This window comes from Acinonyx jubatus, chromosome A1 (assembly GCF_027475565.1).
Source record: "Acinonyx jubatus isolate Ajub_Pintada_27869175 chromosome A1, VMU_Ajub_asm_v1.0, whole genome shotgun sequence".
NCBI lineage: Eukaryota > Metazoa > Chordata > Mammalia > Carnivora > Felidae > Acinonyx > Acinonyx jubatus.
The window spans coordinates 103,835,588-103,858,947 of NC_069380.1; the positions used below are offsets into that span (position 1 = coordinate 103,835,588).

At 39.6% G+C, this 23,360-nt stretch overlaps 1 protein-coding gene across 3 annotated transcripts in view; it reads left to right on the forward strand.

The window, feature by feature from the left end:
- Positions 1-606: 606 nt before the first annotated feature.
- PRRC1 (proline rich coiled-coil 1) overlaps positions 607-23,360 on the forward strand; it is a 34,837-nt gene continuing 12,083 nt past the window's right edge. Inside the window, exons 1-7 of one of the 3 annotated variants that reach the window (XM_027076784.2) lie at positions 607-743; positions 5,776-5,898; positions 6,543-6,926; positions 9,039-9,199; positions 11,641-11,743; positions 15,483-15,646; positions 21,412-21,515. In XM_027076784.2, coding sequence (XP_026932585.1) covers positions 5,796-5,898; positions 6,543-6,926; positions 9,039-9,199; positions 11,641-11,743; positions 15,483-15,646; positions 21,412-21,515 — 1,019 coding nt within the window. In that variant the 5' untranslated portion in view covers positions 607-743; positions 5,776-5,795. Of the gene's footprint in view, positions 744-804; positions 951-1,365; positions 1,387-5,775; positions 5,899-6,542; positions 6,927-9,038; positions 9,200-11,640; positions 11,744-15,482; positions 15,647-21,411; positions 21,516-23,360 lie in introns of those variants that run through there. The other 2 variants (XM_027076785.2, XM_053220446.1) reach the window with 2 other exon arrangements.

Genomic DNA, 23,360 nt, shown 5'->3' on the forward strand with positions numbered 1-23,360 from the left:
AAAACTGTTTCAAGTATTGTTTTAAGTGAGGCACATAAGGTTAAGAAGGTTGATAATCTTTGTCTTGGGTTTTCAATTAAAAAGAAAAAATAATGTACACGTACTGTGGTTGAGGAAAATGTAACAGTAGCTGCTACCTTTTACCCGCCCGCTGTCTCTTCCTCAGAATGCAAGCCACTGCTGTTATCTGGAAATCTTTGTAAATATGCAAGTCCCCCGTTTGTGAAGCGGGATCCTGCTTGCAGGTGGGGACTGGACTAGACGACCTTGGCTGGCTCATCTCCATCCCGTGGGCAGCCACGGCACAGGATAAAGGGAGCTACACCTGGTAACGAGAGTGCCGTTCTCGGGTGCAGGGATGTGGAGTGGAAAGCATGACCGTGCTACAGAAGAACGTTTCTGGGGGGAATGCGCCGAGACCCCGCGGCAGCAGCACCTTAGGTCGGAGGTACTCAGACGGGTTTGACTAGCGTCCTCGGGCTGGGCGGGCGGGGGGCGGGGCGGGGCGAGGAGAGACCGGGCTCCCAGCGGACGGGGCGGGGCGACGCGCGGGGCGGGGCGACGCGCGGTCGACGTGGCAGCCGCAGGGGCGTGCGCCTCCGGTGGCCATCTTGGAGGCGGGGACGCGCGGCGCTGAGCTCCGGCCGGCGTCTTCGTGGTCTCCGAGCTTTACTCTTAGCACCCCGAACTCCACGTCCCGCGCTTTTCAACTGCCACGCAGACGCTCTGTCGGGCCCCCCCAGGTGAGCGTCAGCCTGGCAGCGACGGGCGTGCTTGCGGGCGGGGGGATGGGATGCGGGCGCCTACGGGCGCAGTCCCTGCCGGGTGGGCGGGCCGGCCGGCGCCGGGAGATGGTTAGCGTCGTGTCGGAGCCCTGCTGTCGTGGAGTCCGGGCGTAAGCTGTGCGAGCGTGCTTCGCCAGGCCAGCAGTCCCTGCCGCGCTCAGCCCTGTGAGTGCGGGTTGTGTGGGTCTTGTGCCGGCCCTGCGCTCCGGGGCGCCGACCCAGACTGGCGCCCCTGGCCGTTTGGCTCCGCCTTCCAGAGCGCTGAATGTGGGAGCGGGACCGGCGGCAGGCGCCCGCTGACCTTAGGCCGGCCCAGCCCAGCCTGGAGACGTGGCAGAGCCTGCGGGGAGGCCGCTGCCTCCAGGAACAGGATTTCGGCAGCTTCGGCCTTCTCTCGGCTCTGGGGGTGCACACCCCGGGCCCGCCCTTGGGAAGTAGCTTGTTTTCCCTAGGTTTCTCCAGTCGGGCCGAGCCCCTTTCCAGAGGGTGTTTGCCTTCTGCTGTCTCTTTGTTCCTCCCTGGAGCCAAGTCTTTAGGCAAGTTTGCAGGAAAGCTCCTCTTCTAGATTGGCCGAGCGATATATCCATTTCTGCATTTCAAAGTAGGTACTTTGAGAGGCACCGTGTACATTCCCGCGAAAGTGACACATTTTGGCATTCCAGCCTTTCTCCTGTAGGGCCGTTATTTCATTCACTTAACGTTTATGGAAGTTTCTTTTGGCCTCACAACTGAGAATGCAAAGGCAAAACTCACATCCTGCTTTGGCACTGTTTTGTCTGTTAGTGGAGACCGTTTTTTGCGCTAGTAAAACATCAATAATGGCTTTTAGTGCTTTTATCATCAAAGCTGCATTATTCCATTTCTTTTATTGTATTCTAATAAGTAGGCATTCACTTTTTAACAGAAAACTCTGATGGGAAGCAAATTGGAAGAGGAGGGTCTGGCCAAAGCCTGAGGGCTCAATTTTTCTAAGCCATTTTCATCACTTTCTTTAATGTTAATACATTAATAATACTTCTTACACTGAGACTTCTGCACTAAAACCTTTATCAACTTTGACATTTCACTGTTGTCACGATAGCTTTTCTTTAGAAGGGTTCATGTTTATGCACACAACATTTATCCAGTATTGTCATTAAGCTGTTTCTTAAATAGGGTATCTTTTAAAGACTGAAAAAAATTGACCTTTTATTGCAGGTTATAGATTGTTTTCATTGCACAGGTCATTTTGCCAACACATTCGTGAGTGTTATGGATCAAGATTATCTTTAAACCTGACTTCCACCAGCCAGTGTAAGGATTTGGCAGCACCTGTAGGAGGAGACTGAATGACCAACAGAAAATGGGGAGATGAAAAGAGGTAGCTTTCGCAGGGAGTGATAAAGTCCCCACAAGGCCATTTGTGTTCGAGGTTATTGCCCTTAGGTGTATGGGTACTGAATGAAAGGATTTTGCCTCCCTGATCCCCATTCCTTCTTAATGACATAGATGTTTCCTGTAGGTTCACAACCATACTTTTTGAAAGTGTGTATTTCTGCCTCACCTTCTACTCATTGTGGTTGAAATTGCCTTCTAGCCCCACTCTGCATGGAAATCGCTGTCACTGTGTTCATATCTTAGTTTGGGCAAGCCATTGACTTTTCAGACATCAGTCATCGTATTTGGCATTTCCACAGCATTTGATATTGCTGCCTGTTCCCACCTTGAAAGTCTTCTTTAGCTTTTGGACACTATGGTCTCCTGGTTTTCTTCTTTTTGGTCGTCTCCCTCTTCTCAGTAAGCTCATCTTCTTTCTGCCAGACTATTTTTCAAGGACTGATGGGGTCGTCTTCTCTTTTCATGGTATTCTCTTAGGTAACCTCATTCCAGAACGTGACTTTAGAGGCTATCAGTAAACTGAAGACATCCCCACCCCCACTTACTTTGAAACCGCAGAGCAAGTCACATGTCTCTATTTGGGTGTTTCAAGGAGCTGAAACTCGACGTGTCCAGTATTAAACACTGCACAATGCCCCCTTCCCAAGAAAGAAGACGTTATACAAATACCTTGACCTCTTCCTGTATCCCTGTCTTCGTGAATGGTGTAGACATCTGTGCAGTTGTGCAAGTCATGCCTCTTCCTGCCACTGCCCCATATCCAGTTCTTCACTCGACCTACTCTCCTCTCTCTCCCATATCATCACATGTGTCTAGGCCAGAGCTTCTCACCTTTGGCACTTTTGCTATTTGGGGCTGGATAATTCTTTCTTGTGAGGGCTGTCTTGTGCATTGTAGGATCTTTAGTGGTATCTCTAGCCTTGACCTACTAGATGATAGTAGTCCCTCTAGTTCTGACAACCACAAAGGTCTTCAGACGTTGGCAAATGACCGTGAGAGGCAGGATTATCCTCTTTTCCTCCTGCACGTGAGAGCCACTTGTCTAGAGTGTTACCAGTTTTATATGAACCACTTCTATCCTTCTTAATAGTCTCTCTGCATTTACTCTGACTGTCCCGTGTCCCTGTCTGCATACTGTGGTCAAAGGAATGTTTTCATACTTAGGACACAAATATGAATTGGCAAAAGCTGGAATTAGCTTTAAATACATCCTTCAGCAGACCAGTAGCTAAACTGTGGCACATCTATAAAATGGAATACTGTTCAGCAGTTCAAAAGACCTACCTAGTGATAGAGCCAACAACTTGGATGGATCTCCAGAGCATTATGCTGAGTAAAAAAAGAAAAAAAAAAAAAGGGCTGATCTCAAAACGTATGCTGTATGATTCTATTTAGGTAACATTTCATGAAATGAGAAAATGATAGAGAACAGTCGGTTGCCACGGCTTATGGTTAGTGGGCGGATGCGACAAAGGAACACTCTGAGGGAGTTTCTTTAGGGTAATAGAACAGTTCTGTAACCTGATTGTGGTGTTGGTTACATGAGTCTTTGCAGATGATGAAGCTTCATAGAACTACACACACAAACATACACACAGGTGAAAATGCAAATAAAATCTGTAGTTACTAGTATTGAACCAATGTTAATTTTCTGGGTTTAATCACTTTACCGCAGTTAGGTAGGATGCTGTTGCTGGAGAAGCTGAGTGTAGGGTAGTCCAAGAACTCTGGTTATTTTGCATCTTTCTTTGAATCTAATTTAAAAAAAAATTTTAAGGCTTATTTATTTTTGAGAGAGAGAGAGAGGGAGACACAGAATTTAAAGCAGATCCAGGCTCTGAGCTGTGACCACAGAGCCCAGTGTGGGGCTCGAACCCACAAGCCTTGTGGTCATGACCTGAGCCAAAGTCGCCTATTAACCTCTGGAGCCACCCAGGTGCCTCTAAAACTTCTTTTAAAAAGTTAAAACAGAAGACACATTTCATCTGCAGCTTGAATGCTGTACGATGATTTTCTGTTCTTAAAAACCCCAACTCCTTGACCTGGTGTATAAGGTTCACCCCAGTGTGGGCTGTTGCCTGTGTCTCCAGTCTTCATTCTTCTTTTCTGTTCGGTGCACATGGATTTTCTTGAACTTGTCTTGTCCCCCGCCTTTACAGGGCTTGTTTACCTCCTGTATTTTCACTTTGTCTGGAATCTGCTCTCCTTAGTTCTTTTCCCTTGCTTAATTCTATATATCTTTCAGATCTCTGCTTATATGTGATTGTCTTTCCTCCCTTTCAACTCAGAATCCTATTCCTCTCAAGACTGTGTTCTTACCCATGGAGCACATAATTCAGTTCATTGCACATGGGTGGTATTATTTTATTGTCCCTCCTACTGGACTGTATGTGTCCTGTTTGTTTCTGCATACATTGTATGTCCACAGGCACCAGTACAGTGCTTGGCAAACAGTTGACTTTCACTGAATATTTGTTAAATGAATAAAAACATCAAAAGCAAATTCTGAAGTTTTATTTGGAAGTTTTGATTTTATATTTGAGACAAGCTTGGAAATTTGTCATTTTTAAGGAAGTTTTCCCATATTTTGTACTTCCTTATTGTCTTAGGACCTGCTCTTTTTAAAAAAAAAAAAAAATTTTAATGTTTATTTTTGAGAGACAGAGAGAGACAGAGTGTGATCAGGGGAGGGGCAGAGAGAGAGAGAGAGAGAGAGATAGAGAGAGAGAGAGAGAGACACAGAACCTGAAGAGGCTCCAGGCTCTGAGCTGTCAGCACAGAACCCGATGCAGGGCTCAAACTCATAAGCCGTGGTGAGATCATGACCTGAGCCGAAGCCGGACAGCCTAACTGCCTGAGCCACCCAGGCGCCCCAGACCTGCTCTTTAGTTACTGTATAACATTTTTGCTGAAGTTAATGTTTCTAGTACGTGAAACATATCATTTCACAGTTACTAAAGATGACTTAAGATGTGAACTAGAGATACTGGGAATGGAGCACATTTCAGTTTTATTTTCATGTTAACAGAAGTAGCCCACATAATACGCTATGGGGAGAGAAGTAATGTTAAGAATATTTAATAATAGGAGCACCTGGGTGGCTCAGTCGGTTAAGTGTCCAACTCTCGATTTCAGCTCAGGTCATGATCTCAGGGTAGTGGGAATGAGCCCTGTGTCGGGCTCCAGGCTAGGTGTGAGCCTGCTTAAGATTCTGTCCCCTCCCCCTCATAAAATACTGAGTAATACTTAATGCTTAAAAAATTCATTTTTAATTTAAGTGTAACAGTGACTGGAATCTAGATATAAGACTTACGTACATTCATGTGATAGAAAATTAGTAATTTACTGTTTGAAGTTTTGGGGTAATTAGTTAACATCAAATTATTTCCTAATTACAAAGTATAGTATATGAAAATGTCCCATATTATGTGTATATTAAACATAAGCACAGACTGTTTTCCTAGGAATTTTGACAGATCCTTTATGTAGAAATAAATGGCATTATAAATAGCAAAGACAGATCTCTGTCTCTTGATGATTATTTTCTAAAATTATTCTCTAGAAGTACACTTGATTACCATGTAATATTTATTACAATTTTATATCTTTACAGTAAACCATAACTGAAGAAAAATGATGGAAGAGAGCGGAATAGAGACCACCCCGCCCGGGACTCCTCCTCCACATCCTGCAGGACCAGCCGCGGCTGCTGTGTCTTCAACCCCCCTTCCTTCAGGTACATGAAGCTGTCGAGTGTCTAGTGTGTCTGGAGGGCGGTGAAGACACCTAACTTTTCTCAGAGTCAATTAGAAGACTACATATTTACAACTCTTGTGATCTTTGCCAGGATGAAAGGAAGGAGCCTTTCTTATTTAAGCCCGCAGGTAGAAAACGTTATGTTTTGCTTTGGGTCCAGTTTTATTTTTTGTATTTATACTGACTATATTAAATCATCTTCTTATAAAAATATCCTAAGAAGCACGTATTGGTTTTGTCTCATGTTCTGTGGGTTTGATGATTAACTTTCTGGCCAAAATTTTTCAGCCAGTATGTAGGTTTTTATGCTGAAGTTAGCAGTGGTGAAAAACAGCTCTATTTTATTAAAAATACATCCAAAATGAATGAAAACACAAAGATCTGCTTATGAATGGGACTGTAACTTAATTATATACGGCTGCCTCTTTTACTTAAGGGAGTTGAAAGTCATTTGCACTCAGTCATATTTGTTGTGTAATTCAAATTGTACATTTTAAATACTCAGTTATGGCTTGCTTGTTAATGTGTTAGATTTTGCAAGAAAAATGTGATAAGATACTTTGAAAATCAAGTGAAAGCATTTTCAGTCTTCTGTTTTTTTCCCCTCCCCACCTGTGTTTTTAGCTGCAACCGGTTCCTTTTCTTCTCCAAATGTGTCCTCCATACAACCCTTGCCGCCGCACGTGTATGCCACCCCCCAGCCGCCCCTCCCTCCCGTGAGGCCCTCTGCACCCTTGGTGCCGCCTTCACCCGTCCCTTCTGTCCCAGCGCTTGCTGCCTCCGTGCCACCTCCGGGTTCGCCAGCACCTGCTGCCGCCTTCACTACCCCTCCTCTGTCCCACTTCCCTCCTCCATCTTCTGCCCCAAACACGCTCTTACCTGCACCCTCTTCTGGTCCTCCCACATCGGGGTTTTCTGTTGGGGCGGCTTATGACATTACAAGGGGACATGCGGGAAGAGCTCCCCAGACACCCCTGATGCCGTCGTTCTCTGCACCTCCCGTCACAGGTAATCCTCTCTTACTGATACTTTGAATTAAATGGCTGTAGGTAATGTTTAAGTATGTGGTTGCTGTTCTTTAATAACTGTTCTATTGAGAAATAACTTACATACCATATAATTCACCCCTTTAAAATATACAATTCAGTGGTTGTCAGTTTTTACAGAGTCCTGCAACCATCGCCATCATCAGTTTTAGAACCTTTTAATCACACCGTCCCCCCTGCCCCCCCGAAAAGAAGCCCCATTGCTCTTAGCAGTCACTCCTGACTTGATCCCAACATTCACAGCCCGAAGGAAGCATTCATCTGCCTTCTGCCTCTACGAATTTGCCTATTGTGGACATTTCATATAAATAGAATCATGCAGTGTGTGGCTTTTGTGACAGGATTCTTTCACTTAGCATATGTAGCATGTTTCTGTACTCTGTTGTTTGTCATATGGATATTCCTTCCACGTTTTATTTCATCAGTTGATGAACTTTGTTTTGTTTCTACTTTTTGGTGTTATGCACACTGCTTTTATGAACATTGGTGTACAAGTTTTCATGAGGACATGTTTTCATGTCTCTTGGGTATATACCTAGGCACGGGATTGCTGGCTTTGAGAAAATGCTAGACTTTTGCAAAGCAGTTGTACCATTTCACTTTCGCCTCAGCACTGTCTCTGTATTATTTTTTTTTTTTAACTTTGTTGTTTCTTGCTGCATTATTTTTAGCTCCTTTCTTTAAGCTCTGGAATGTTCTCATGTTTTGACTTTTTTTTTCTTTAAAACATTTTTTTTAATGTTTATTTATCTTTGAGAGAGACACAGAGCATGAGCGGGGAGGGACAGAGAGAGAGGGAGACACAGAATCTGAAGCAGGCCCCAGGCTCCTAGCCACCAGCACAGAGCTGGACTCAGGGCTCTAACCACGAACCATGAGATCATGACCTGAGCTGAAGTCGGATGCCCAACTAACTGAGCCACCCAGGTGCCCCATTGACATTTAAACTATCGAAATAAAGCTGTTGTTAACCTAGTAAATGCTAAAGTTAATATGTTGTAAAATGTACATGTTTAGTATATGAAGTGCAGTTTCTCCTACAGAGAAATACTAGGGTGAAATTCTAGAGTTTCTTAAAGCTTTACATGAAAGGTTATATGGGCAGAATGGTTCAGGAAATAGTTTTAATTAGCCAGGTAAAAATTTAGAACCAAATAAAAGCTCATGTATACCTTAAGTTTGTGGTGTTGGGCCATTTTCCTTTTCTAAGTTGGTTATACCTACTTTTTTGTCTTCCCTGAATGGTTTTTGAAAACCAGTATCCAAACTTCAGCCTTGTCATCTTCTGCCTGTTACTTCTCCTTTTACAAAAAGAAGCTACTTTTTTTGTGATGTTTATTACCAAGGTTTCTGCTTATCTACCTTTAAAAACAGAATTTTTAGTACAGTATAATACTTACGTCCATGAATGTGTGAATTTTCTATTTTGAGTTCAAGTAGAACACATGGAATATGTACTTATTGTCATATTCTTTTATATGATAGGCTTGGGTGCTCACATCAATTAATTTTATGCATTAAAGGGATTGGAATTATAGCTGCCTACATCCAAGTACTAAATAGGGCCAATAGGAAGTACTTTTTGATATACATTTGGTCCATTTTCGGGACACTTCATAAAAATGTCTACAGAAAGGGAAGGAAATTTGTTCTTTGGAATCTTGTTTCATTTGTATTTTATAAAGATTTAGGTGATTCTTGGAGTACATAACTCAATCCTGAAATGCCTGAGTATAGGGGTGCCTCGGTGGCTCAATTCGTTAAGCGTCGGACTTCGGCTCAGCTTATGATCTCGCGGTTTGTGAGTTCAAGCCCCACCTCAGTCTCCATGCTGACTGCAGAACCTGCTTCCCATCCTCTGTCCCCCTGCCCCCCTTCTGTCTCTGCCCCTCCCTGGCTCATTCTGTCTCAAAAATAAATAAACATTAAAAAAATTAAAAAAAAAAAAAAAGAAATGCCTGAGTATATGTTCACATTATTGAAGCTGTTTTGAGCTACTCATCTCATACATCTTTTTACAGGAAATAGTTTATGAAATAAATTACACATATTAGAAATTTTTGCCATTTACTAGGTATTTTGCCGACTCCCATTACTCAGCAAGCCAGTTTGTCATCTCTGGCACAGGGACCTGGAACCACATCAGCCATTACTTTTCCAGAGGAACAAGAAGATCCCAGAGTTGGTAGAGGTCAGGATGAAGCATCTGCTGGCGGACTCTGGGGTTTTATTAAGGTAAGGGGTATTTAGTTTAAAAACTAGGCTGAACTTTTTAATTCTAAAATTATTAGATGGCCATTAGAATAATTTTTAAAGAACAAAATGATATAAGGAAAAGTAAAAATTCTTTTTAGTCTTATGGCCAGTTGTTTATAGTTTCTCTCCATCTTTTTTATGTGCTTATCTGCGTAGATAGATCTTTTCTAAAATTAAAGTCAAAATGGGGTAGTGACACGTGGACACTATTTTGTGTCTCGTTTGTCCTTATGTAGCACATATCAGGAACATCTTCCAAGCCATAAACATTCTTCAGAAATTTTCTTTATGGCTGCTTTGCCCTTCATGCCGTGGCGTTTATTTCCCATATTTTGCTAATGGACTTTAGTATTCTCAGTTGTAATTCTTATAATACAGCTGTGATGAGCATGCTTGTAGGCAGATCTTTGTGCTCATCTCTGTTTTGTTGAGGTTAATTTCTGATGAATGTCAGCGTGAACAGAGTGAATGTCTGACTGTCCCAGCATTTTTCATTTGTCAGCACTGATTATGAATTTGAAATACAACTTTTTCTGATTTGATAAACAAAGCACATACCTTGTTTTAATTTGCATTTCTTCGTTACCAGATTTGAACATTTTTTTCATGTGATTTTTTTTTGCCATCGTATTTTTTTTTCTTAAGTCTCTAGTCCTTTTCTTTGCCCATTTTTGAATTGGGATGATTTTTCGTCTCTGAACAAAAATTCATAAGAGCTCCTAATGTAGTAAGAGTGTTTTATTATATGCCATCATATGTTGCAGTTTTCTCTATTTTTATCATACATTTAAATTATATTATCCTTTTTTGACACAAAATCTAAATTTGCAGAAGTTCTTCATATCAGTGTTATGTTTTTTTTAATTTTTTAATGTTAAAAATGACCTTTTACCACCACGATATATCATGAATGTTTTTCTGTGGTGTCTTCTAATTCTTTTATGGTTTCATTTTTTTTATACCCACCAGTTTATTGTTGCTGATACTTTATTACATGAAGTAGAAGTCAAACTTAATTTTTTTCTGACCACTTACTCGACTCTGGCCACATCGTATCCCAGTGTTTTGATACGTCATCTTTATTTTAATTACGCAACTGTGTGTTAATGTCATTTTCTGGACTTGTTTCTCTTCCACTGTTTGGCCTGCCCCTGCAATAGTACCTCACTATTTCGATTATTATTAACTCTGTTTATTATTATACTATTATTTATTGAAAGTTGACTCTGTGCTCAGGGAGATTAGGAATATTCATTGATGAGTAAGATAGAAAGGTCATTTCCAAGTGCCTGCTTTTGCAGTGATTTATCAGTATTTAATTTTATAAGTTTGCAGGTTTCTCTTAAGAATTTTTTTTTACTAGTCTTCTGCATTTATTTCTCTTAATGAATTTTGGAATCACTCTGACAGAGTGTCTCCCAGTATTCTGCGGAGAGTTTGGCTACAATTTAATTATATATTAAACATATTTTTAAATTGCTAAGTAGCTAACTTATTTACTACATTTGAGCTTTATGTTACACAGGGATGGTATTTTTCTGAGCTTCCTTTTTTTTTTTTTTAAATCCTTCTGTACTTCTTAAAGGTTTTTCCTTACATAGGGATTACTACTAGTTTCCTTTGTTAATAGCACGTGTTATGAACTCAACTTTTTTCTGATTCCAGTTAGTTCAGTGGTAGATTGGAAAAGCCTGCTTGCTAGTCAGATGCCACCTCAGGAGGCACTTCTCCCTAGAAGTCTCTTACCACGGGAGAAGTTTAGCATAAGAAGGGAGTACTCAGACCTAGTTCCTTCTGCTTAATAGTGTGGTTGTAAGAATTCAGAGGAGTGGGTCTGGGTTAAAAGAGAATTTGGGGATGAACGCAACAAACAAGAAGCAGGAAAAAAGAAACGCTAGTAGAACATAGCGGAGTAATACATATTAATAGGTAACTTGTGGGGAATAAGGGTGAGAAACATTACTATTTTTATTTTTTGGTTAGGGAATCAAGTATGAGTTTATGGAGACATCTCATTACAGTTTTTATTTGGGACCTTAATGGATAAGTTTTGCATAGTCTTTCATATAAGTAAGTGGAAATGAAATGCAATAAGAATATGTACATACAGAGAAATGATCGTGTGTGTGTGTCTCAAATGAATACGTATGAATATATACATCCACAAAATGAATACATACACATGTGGATATACAGGCCAGTGTGGTCTGTAGACTGCTGTGGGTCTGCGATAAGAAGAGAAATTGAGGGTAAGCATTTTGAAATCTTAACAGCAATTTGACATTGCTATAACCATGTTTTTCTTACATTTTACAAAATCACAGGTCTACCATGTATCAGAAACTTCAAAAAAGTTTTCTTCCACCGTCAGGTGTTCTGTAGTTAGAATGGGCATTTATATATTACTTTGTCTTGTGCAGGGTGTGGCCGGAAATCCCATGGTGAAATCTGTGCTTGACAAAACAAAACATTCGGTAGAAAGTATGATTACGACGTTGGACCCTGGCATGGCTCCGTATATCAGTATGTACTTAAGATAGAGCTGCGTCTGCCGTATGGTTTTAAAGTATGTGCCTTTGTCAGCCACTCACTGTGACCCATAGTCTTGTAATCATTGGAGATCTTATGTTCTTGATTATAAGTCTTAGCGTTGGCAATCTTAACTTTTTCTTAGTCACAGATACATTTTGAAAACTCCACAGAATCAACTTTGGGAGGAGTAAAACCCATATGAATTCGTATAGTATAGTTTAATTGCAGTTAGTGTATTTTAATTGTAAATGTGGTTGGTATTTTGTGCGAATTGTATTTTATTCACTGTTGACGTTTGAAATGATGCTTTGTATATTTTTGGTTTTGATAATTCTCCACTTCATCTATTTTAATTAAGTGATTGTGCTTACCCTGGGAATATTTTTAGAGGGAGTTGATCTATTTACTAATGTCTGATTACCAGGTCTGTTGGGGAAGTTATTTTAACCACCTTTGAATCCCCATTACCAAGAATTCTCCAGACAGATGACATAGACATACATGTTCCATGCTGTTTAATTTTGAAGGTACATGTTCTAATATGTGAACAAGCATAATCGTTAGCAGGATCAGTGACCAATTATTAGTAATTCTATTAAAGATAACAAAAGCCAGAGCCATGCACCAGGTACTTGAACAGAGATTTTGAGTAGCAAGGGAAAAGTTAGTAGCTTTCAGGAGTCTTGATATTTGGTGGTTGGCTAGTAAATGTCAAAGGACAGGACCTAATTGGAATGAGTATCCTTTATTAAGTGGTTGCTCTGCCAGGCAGTACTTGTCATAAGACCTCTGCAGGGTAAGTATTTGCTTCAAGTTGGAGATGAAGAACCTTGGTTAGGAGAGATTATTATCGTAGGTCGTATACAATTTGGTGGAGCTAGATTGAACCCATGTTCAATTTGTTTTTACACTTAGCCACTTGCTTCTCTGGAAATAGAAAATTGAAGCAAGTATTAAATCAGCTGAATTGTTCTTTGTGTTTGTAACTGCCAGAGGATTTAGAAATTGGACCCTGTCATAGATACTGATTTCACGTATTCATAATAATCAAGTTTGACATAATTAATGCATCATATATATTGTTTTGAATGAGGGAAGGAAAGCAATTAGTATCTTTGAAGCTCTTGCTATTTTAACAGGTACTGTGTTAGACTGTGAAAGCAGTTATTTTACCATAACAACAAGCCCCCTGAGGTGGCAAATGTTTTTCCGTGAAAAAACAAGCTCATTGACTGCCCTGAGGTGACAAAGCTAATCAAGTCAGGACTCACATCCTGGGCTTTTTTTCAGGCCAGTGGTCTGCGTGGCATCATGAAAAAGGCAGAAAACGAAAGGGGTCGGGTTGCAGGGGAAAATATCAAATAAGTTGTCTCCCAGCAAATATCGTAACGTAATATGTAGTCTTAATCAGTTAACTATAAAAAGCAGTAAAACTGATGTGAAAAAGCCAACTCTTTAGTGACGGTGAAAGCAAGACCATTCTAACAAAATTCAAAAAAAAAATTTTTATGGGAATATTCTAGAAATCATTACAGTTTCATTTGTATCAAGAAGGCACAAGAGTATTAGAAATGGATTTTAACACAATTTAGCTTCCTGAATTCTTAAAATTACTTTCGTCGTCGTTATTAAAGGTGGCACTGCTCATCAAAAAAAGGCTGAGAAGCCTTTTGAGCTGAAGTTTAATCAAATGGTACTCAGCTAGAGTCAAGAGATAGGTGCCACATGGAGAAAAAGTTAGGAAAAAAAGTGTATTTGTTCTCTCCTGTGAGACTCAATGCTTTTAGGTTTTAGTAACTTAAGAAACTCTAGTACAGATGGGATCTGTGGATCATCCTATTAAATAGGAAGAAAGATTCATGATAAAAAGCCCAGATGTTTTGAAAATATTTTCAGCTGTTCCACAAGATGTTTATTAGGGCATACCATAACATTGTCTCTGGGGCAAAATATTTTACAATACAAACCGCTTTCTTGATCTTTGTATTTGATTCGTGACAGCCATTAACGCCAGGTGGCAAAGTATGCAGTGCTTAGAAATAGGTCTTTGAACTCAGTATGTCACAAAATGTTAGATTGAGGTTTTAAAAAAATAATTAGGTGTATTTATCAAATTACCCTGTGTAAATGGAACACCGTTTTTAGAAGTGATGTATTAAAACTGTTTCAGAATTTTTATTTCATATTGCTCTTTGCCTTTTTAGATTTCAAGTTTTATATGTGTTGGTACTTCCATTTCCTTATATGCTTGCATATTAGGACAATAATAGATGTACAATTTATAGCTAGATAACCCATTTATTTATGGCATATGCTGTTTTTTTCTTCTAATGATGGAGACGTAGGATAAAAAAGTTGACTCACCATGTAAACTATTTTCTAGATAAAAAGTACATTTCATGGCAGCCCTTGTTGAGAGCAGAACTTTTTTACAACTCTGACACATTCCTTATTGTCAATAACAGCCTTCATTTTCATTTTCTGTAACATACCCTAAATGTGTAACTTGGGTTCCACAAGCCACGTATTTAATTCCTGTGATCGCTCAGTTAGTTGAAGGACTTGGGAACTCCATCATCCTCATGGTATCAGAAGTTTACGCATAACAGGTGTGTGTCTTTGTTAACTGAAAGCAGGAAAACCATTGTGATTTGCAGTCTTAAAAATGGCAATGTGTTTTATCCAAAGTGTAAACTTACCAGAAAATGAAATCTTGTGAAATTAATAGAGCAACATAATAGAAAATTAAACTTTTTTCATAGCTGTTAAAACATTATTTCCCAAATTGACATCTGTGGAAGACTTTGTAGGAGCTGTCATTAGATGCTAAATAAGTAGTCCATGAACAGATGGAAGGTATGGAAAGTACTGGGTTAAAGCCATGAATTTTAACTGTTGGTTTTCTGAGAATCTTAATGTTCCCTGTGGATTTCTTTTAAAAAAAAATTTTTTTTTTAATGTTTATTTATTTCTGAGGCAGAGAGAGACAGAGCATGAGTGGGGGAGGGTCAAAGAGAGAGGGAGAGACAGCATCAGAAGCCGGCTCCAGGCACTTAGCTGGCAGCACAGAGCCCGACGCGGGGCTTGAACTCACAAACCGTGAGATCATGACCTGAGCCGAAGTCGGTCGGTCGCTCAGTCGACTGAGCCACCCAGGCGCCCCTCCCTGTGGATTTCTAAGAGAGAAATGTGTAGAGCATCTCTCAAGCTTGTTTGATCACAAAATGGCTGTTTTAAGGGGATCTACTAATATACCCTGGAACAGCATTTCACAGGAAAACAACTGTTGTGCTCTATTTGTGGCAGATGAGATGTTCAGAACATTGAGAAGGTATGCGGTATCTCCCGCCTGCAGATTAGACTGTCTCAGGTAATGCATTAAATGCTCATTTTTAAAAGTCAGGAAAAGTTGGTAGTTTGCGTCCAAACACTTGGAATAAGATGCTGTTAGATTAGAGGGTGAAAGTGTGTCTAATAGAGCAGATGGTGTAGTGAAAGAGGATTTCGGAGTGTGAGAGACGTAGGTTTGCATCCTGACATCATCGCAAAATTGTTATGTTACTGTTGGCAAGGTCTTATCAGTCTTAGCTTCCTCAGCCTATAAAGAAGTTGATAATCTATGTCTTGCATTATTTTGTGAGCTTAGTAATAATTATGTAATGTTGGCATATGACAATAATTAGGACAATTCCATTAATCTGAAGTTGAAATTTTTTTCTTGTCTTGGTAGAATCTGGAGGTGAACTGGATATCGTAGTGACCTCGAATAAAGAAGTGAAAGTTGCCGCCGTCCGAGATGCCTTCCAGGAGGTCTTTGGCTTAGCTGTGGTGATAGGGGAAGCTGGACAGTCCAATATTGCCCCACAGCCGGTCGGGTATGCAGCTGGGTTAAAAGTGAGTAATAGAAAACTTTTTCAGTATATAGAAACTGGAAGCTAATTTTTTCAGAATTCTGATAGTAATCCTTTGGTCTTTATGGCACTACTGGCTTTTTACATTCTGAAATATTGATCGTCTTGGTGTTTAATTAGACAACCGTTGTGTAGTTTTACTTTAAAGAAAGGGTAGGTTTCGATGATGGGACAGGAGGAAACACGTGGAGAACACAAAGAATAGTTAGTGCTAAGAGAGATCTTAACCCAGTGTTAGCATGTAATTTATCATTTTATACTGAAATTATAGTATCTCTTGAATTCTTTAAGCTTTTTATTACTTCACTGTAAATAATACTTTATACTTATGTATTTCTTCCTGGTTTGGGGAAGTCTAATATATTTGAAAGTTTCCCGACTATTAATGGGGTGCCAGTAGGCAGGTGCTATCTCGATTGACCCTACAAATGTCCCTTTTGCCTTGTACTTGGTGAAGGGACTTAGCAGTCATCTGGAAAGCTTTTCTTAGCTTCCTTGCCTTGATTCTTCCTCTTCTCCATCCTTTTAATTCCTTTGTCTTAAAGACCTGACTACCTGGCACCTACCTTATAGGTACAATACCTGTGTATAACCAGAGTTTTTCAGGGTCTTCTCAGTGTATAGAAACTTTTAAAATCTCATTAGCACTAATATCAAAAGGAAGACGCGGTCTTATTTTTTCCATAATGAAGGAAGAGGATCTTGTGATCAAGTTTGTAGCAGGGGCAGATGATAGAATGACTTGTTTTAAAGAGAAATTTCACACCACTGCATACTCACACCACCATTTAAATTTTATAGTTGGTCTTTTGGCCTGTTACGGTTCAAAACCTTTTCCTATATCTGTGTAAAACCTGTCCACTTCCCAGTGAACTAGAGCTGGTTTTGTTAAGCTAGCAAGGATTCAAGTTCCAAGAATCCAGGGCGCCTGGGTGGCTCAGCCGATTGAGCGTCCGACTTCTGCTCCGGTCATGATCTCATGATTTGTGGGTTCGAGCTCCACGTCGGGCTCTGTGCTGACAGCTCGGAGCCTGGAACCTGCTTCGGAATCTGTCTCCCTCTCTCTCTGCCCCTCCCCTACTCATGCTCTGTCTGTCTCTCGCTCAGACATTAAAATTCCAAGAATCCTATCCTTTCTCTCATACATTTTTTTACCACCAGCATATAGACGTGCAAGAGCAAATGAATACTGAACAGGTCATTAGCATGCAAATAGTTTTCTCACCTTAAATAAACCAAAGAAATTTTAACAAAATTTTTTATCTCATTTAACTCATCATCTATCACCTTAATTTTTTATTATTTTGTGCTTCTTTTTGCAGCAAAACTTCTCCAAAGAGTTGCTAATCCTGTATCTCTGGCCCCACAGAGAATGCTGTCCAGGTCACCAGTGGTCTCCATCTGGTTTTACCCGTCTGTAGCTTTTGAGACACTTAGGCTTCTTTAATGTTTTTTTCACTTCTGGGGTTCCACATGTTTTTCCCCCACCTCACTATTTGTTCATCCCCCTGTGCTTCCTTTGTTGGTTCCCTCTGATGATTTTGTCTTTATCTACATTCCCTCCCTTGGTGAGCTCATGGTGTCCTATGGGTTTAAATGCCATCTGTGTGCTGACAGTTTCAGATTTCTGTCTCTAGCACAGACCTCTCATGTAAACTAGATTTATGTAAAAGTTGCCTTCTCAACATCTTAACTTGAGTGCCTCAAACATCCACCTGCTTTTCTTTCCTCCCAGTCTGCCCCTAGCCTTCTCCATCTCTGTTGATTGATGGCAGCACTATCTTTCCATCTTCCCCAGTGAGAAATGTTGGAGTCACCCTTCTCTCTTTCCCCATGTTCAGTTTATGAAGAAATCTTGTTCGTCCTGCCTTCATGGTGTGTCCAGCCAGCATTTGACTTCTCGCGTCTCTACCGCCACTGCAGTGCCTTGCTGGAATCTTGCCATCCTCTCTGACTAGGCCATCCAGCTGTTACGGTTACCCTGACAGGGTAATGACCTTGTAGCCCTCTAGGTCATTCTCAGCAGAGTGGCCAGATAATCCTTTCATATCATACATCAGAGCACATCACTCTCTTTTTCAACACTTTATATTTCACTCATCGTAAGCCCACGTTCCTTAAGTGGCTTCCACGGCCCCTCACAGTTTGGCTGACGTGGCCTTTTGTTTCTTCTCTCGGTGCTACAACTCCTGGTCGTCCCCTCACTCACTCATGCCAGTCACAGTGGCTTCCTTGCTGCTCTTCATACTTGCCTGGCCTGCTTGTCTTTGTAGGGCCTTTTCACTAGGTCTTTCCTCTGTCTGGGACGTTCTTCCCTCCAGTATGTGCGTGGCAGGCTCTTTAAACCTTTAAGTCTTCACGCACATCTTGCCTGCACGGCAAGGCTTGTCCTGACTGCCTTGTTTTGTCCTGCATTTTATTTCTGTGGTTCTCAGCAACTTCTGATACACTGTGTCATTTTGTTTTGTATTCGTGTTTCGGAATGTGTCCCCACAAGAATTAAGTTCCTCAGGAGTAGGAATTTTGGTTTGGTTCAGAGATGTGAGCTCTTAAAGTGCTTGGTGCTTTTCAGAGTATCTAACAGTTTTATCAAGATGTCTGAACTGCAAACATCAGAACTAAAAATTCTAGGGTATGTTTTTTAAAATTATTAATTTTCTCAAGTAAGCAGTCTGATACACAAGACATTTTCATTGTGGGATCTGCTTTCAGTTTTGTTTTAACGTCCTGTCGGTTTCATGAGAAGAGTAGAGATTTTTTAAGCTCACTTAAGAGCACTCTAGCTGCCCCCCACCCATCACTATCCCTTGATTGTACCTCCACAGTCACACAGTGGTCTTAAGACTGGTCTAGAAGTACCTCTGTGGAGACACAAACATTTTGCAGGGTCTCAGGAGAGCCCAAGAGCTTTAAGGAATTCAGCTTCAGCCTTTGAGAGGCTCTGTTCTTTCCCTTTGGGAAATGAGACCTACCTCCTCCCCACTAAATGTTCATATGGTACATTGCCCCAGAACATAAAATGCTCTGGAGTGTCATTTGAAGGGACAGTTCAAATTACTGTGTTCAGTGTTGGGAATACAAATGACATAATGATGAAGTAAAATCTTGTTTGTTCTCATCAATACTGAAAAAGGACCGACAGAGTTCTCAGCTCGATAGGTCATTAATAATTTTTGAAGATAAATCACCTTGTGATATTTGGACTATAACTCAAAATTTCATGGTTTTTAAAACATGGGTCTGAAATATTTTGTTATGTCAAATATTATTACACAGAAGAGATTTAAAATTGGGGTGCCTGGGTGGTTTCATCAGTTAAGCAGCCAACTTTTGTTTTCGGCTCAGGTCATGATTTCATGGTTCTCTCACGAGAGTTCAAGCCCTGCATCAGGCTCTGTGCTAACAGTGTAGAGCTGCGTGGGGTTCTCTCTCTGCCCCTCCCCTGTTCGTGCTCGCTCTGTCTCAAAAGAAGATACTTAAAATCATTAGGTGCTGTTTTTGAAAGGCTTATGGAAATTTTTTTCTGCAAGACAAGCTTCATCTTTTAGATAATATTAATAGATAATATTAATAGCTCAGTATGTTGTGATTTTTCTAGTGTTTGACAGATTCATTTTTATTATTGGTTTTTTTCCCTTCAGACATACAGATTTCTTTTCCATAATATTTAATAAGAAGCTTAAAATCAAAAATCACAGAAACTGATACATAGGAAAATCCTTCATAAATTTATCAACTATTTTTTCCCCACAAACAGCAGAGGGAGCTAATGAGAAGAAAAGTAATGTAGAATCCTAGAATTTAAAATTTCAACACAGATTTTTTACTCTCCATCAGATTTTAATTAAATGAGTTTTCTCAGCTAAACCCAAGTTTTCCTTTAAGCACACGAGAGTGTTTCAGGAAATAAACCTGCCGTAATTAAAATTAGGAAGCTTCTGAAGCATGTATGCCAACCATTAATTGTATGGAAAAGCCAATGATAGTTATGACCACTGTTTTATAACTTCTGTTCAACAGATACAGATAAAAATCCACATGCATTTTAGAAGTATGGAATTTTGATTAAACCAAATTGCTTAGTAGAAGCTCTTAAGAGTACACAGTAAGCTCTGGTGGCCTTTTTGTGGATTGCTTCCATTTGAGATCATTACTTCATTGTGGCCTCAAAAGTACCTAATTCTTGATTCCTTACACTTCTGAAAATGAAGTTAAAATGTGTTCTCAAAACATGGATGGGGGCTCTGCTTAAAGTGTCTTTGTGACTCCAGAAGATGCCATACTTAACGTCAGGGGAGAAGAGAGGCACATATAACCCTCTCTTTGTGTTCCTTGTGAAATACAAACCCCTATGTGGTAGGATAGTAAAAAAATGAACAAGTTTATTTTCCTGAAAGCATTAAATCTAGGAATATTTTGTTGTGCATAGCTGAGATACCTTCTTCAAAGAGGGCTGAATCTCCTAATAGTTTTTACTGAGTTAACAGTAAAATAACATTTATTTAAACTTATTCATAATCAGAATTTAACCATAACTAACTTCCTCTTGGGAGGAATAACTGGGGCAAATTTACATTTTCCAGTATAACATCTCCTAGGTTTTCTTTCAAATCCAATAGGTGCCTCCTCATTCACTGTTACTAGAAAATTTACACTATTAAGATTAACATGAGTGATAAAATTTTTTAAGAAACCCTTCTTCCTTTATTTTTTCATGTAGTTCGACACTATGTGAGGTACTGGAGAGAGAAGAGTAAGCAAAAATACAGTCTTGATACTCTTACAGTTTCGTTCATTCTTTCATCCATCTTTATAAGCTAATGTCTTAAATTGATTTACCCATTTTCTTGCAGTTATCACTTTATTTCTGTTGTCTGTAAAATCAGTTCAGTTGTCTCTAGAAGTGCTCTTGCTTTTAAATTTTCATTTGATAAGCATTGACCACTTTTTCTTAATCACTACTTAGCTCTGTTACCCATAGTAAAAATAGGTTAATGTATTCTCCATGGCAAGTTTTATTAAAAATTAGAACACATTTGTCTAACTTTTTAGACATTTCCTGTCACTTCCCTTATCACTGTTTATGAAGTAATTAAGATGAAAGTAGGTAAACAGCAACCTTATTGTAAACTTGTAGTTTTGTATCGTAAGATATGTATTGATGATATTGAGTTACGTAGCATTGTCAGCCCCTCAGTTTTGTTGCATAAATGGCATTTTCCTGAATAAATCTTGGTGCAGTATATCCATTTGCAGTTAAAAATACATCAACCGTCATTTTGGTGCTTATTTTAAGGCTATATTTAAAGGAAATAAGAAGAAAGAGGGAAAAACATTTACTGTTGATAGGATTGCCTACCTAGGTAACTCAAGAGCAAATTGAATAAAAACTACTAGGACTAAAAAAAGATTTATCAGTAAGATATCCTCTTGACAGATCAACATTAAGTAGCACACAGTTTCATATTAGTACAATTAGTACCAATTAGAACATTAATGTAAAAATAATCCATTTTATAGTAACAACCAGAGTAATAGTGTATATGGAAAGTGCTCTGTAAACGTTAATATGGAGGGAGAACATGATTGGACTCTTGTACTGTTTATACTTCTGTATTCTTTGGATATATGCAGTGGGTATATAGGTGTGTTTGGTGTAGATGTATATATTACTTATGTAACCATGAATTAGTATATAGAATACTGAGTAACTTGAAATGGCTTCTAACCTGTGCCGTTGTCATTCAGGGTGCCCAGGAACGGATAGATAGTTTGCGTCGAACTGGAGTGATCCATGAAAAACAGATTGCTGTGTCAGTAGAAAACTTCATCGCAGAATTGCTACCTGACAAGTAAGAGGCTTCTTTTCTTTTAACATAATTAAAAATTTTTTTTTCTTGTAATGAGAACTTTCGCAATCTACTCTCTTAGCATTTTTCAGATACACAATACAGTATTAACTGTAGTCACCGTGCTATATATTTTATCCCGACTTATTTCATGACTGAAAGTTGATACCTGTTAACCTCCTTCACCCATTTTAACCACCCCCCCCCCCACTGCTAACCATCAGTCTATTCTTTGTGAGTTTTTTTTTTATTCCATATATAAGCGAGATCATGCAATATTTGTTTTCTCTGACTTATTTCCTTTAGACTCTCCTTCTTTGTTCATGGCTGAATAGTGTGTGTGTTTGTGTGTGTGTATATACCACAATTTCTTCATTCTTCCACTGACGTGCTTAGGTTGCTTCCATGTTTTGGTAATTGTAAATGCTGTTGCAGTGAACATTGGTGAGGGGTGCATCTATCTCTTCAAGTTAGTTTTCATTTCCGTCAGATAAATACTCAGAAGGGGAATTGACGGATCATATGCTTGAATTTTTTGAGGAACCTCCATATTGTTTTCATACTGCTGTACCAGTTTACATTCTCATCAAGGGATTTTCCTCTACATCTCTGCCAACACTTGTTATTTTTTTGACTTGTGGTAATAGCCATACCGATAGATGTAAGGTGAGATCTCATTGTGGTTTTGAGCACCTTTTCATGTACATGTTGGCCATCTGTATGTCTTTGGAAAACTAGAGCCTCTGCCCATTTTTTAATCATTTGGTTTTTGTGCTCTTGAAGTTTTTAATATATTTGTATGTTAATACCTTCCGAGATAAAGGATTTGTAAATGATTTTTCCCATTCAGTAGGTTGCCTTTTCATTTCGTTGATGGTTTCCTTTGCTCTGTAGAACCTTTTTAGTTTGATACAGTCCCACTGAATCATTTTTGGTTTTGTTGCCATTGCTTTTGGTGTCCAATCTAAAAAGTCACCACCAAGACTGATAGCAAGCACTTTACTCCCTCTTGTTTTCTAGGAGTTTTATGGCTTTAGGTCTTAAGTTCGAGTCTTAAATCCATTTGAGTTTTTGTGTATGGTGTCAGTAGTCTAGTTTCCCCAGCGCCATTTATCCTATAGACTCTCCTTTCCCCATTGTATATTCTTGGGTCTTTTGTCGTAAATTAATTTTAATTGACCATGTGTGTAGGTTTGTCAGCTATTTTGTTGCATTGATGTGTGTCTGTTTTTATGCCAATACCATACTGTTTTGATGAGTATAGCTTGGTAATATATATTGTTTGAAATACAGTTTGAAATCCGGGAGTGTGATGCTGTTTCTTTCTCAGGATTGCTTTGTCTATTCAGGGTCTTGTTCTCTTTCTGTGAAAAATGCCATGGGAATTTTGATAGAGATTGCATTGAATCTTAGATCGCTTTGGATGGTACGGACATTTTAACAATTGTAATTCTTCCAGTCCAGGAGCATGGAATATCTTTCTATATATTTTGAGTTTTCAGGTTTTTTTGGCTGTGTTACAGTTTTCAGAGTAGAGATCTTTCACCTTCTTGGTTGTTAAGTGATCCTAGAGAACATTCCATGTGCTCTTGGAAAGAGTATGTTTTCATCTGGTTTTGGAAGGAATGTTCTGTATAGATCAGTTAAGCCCATCTGGTGTGATGTGTTGTTGAAAGCCACCATTTCCTTACTCATTTTCTGTCTGGGTGATCTATCCATTGATACAAATGGGGTGGGAAAGTTCTTTACTGTTACTGTTTTACTGTCCATTTCTTCTTTGTATCTGCTAATTTCACCTTATATGTCTTCCATTATTGGGTTCATCTATATTTGCCATTGTTATAATCT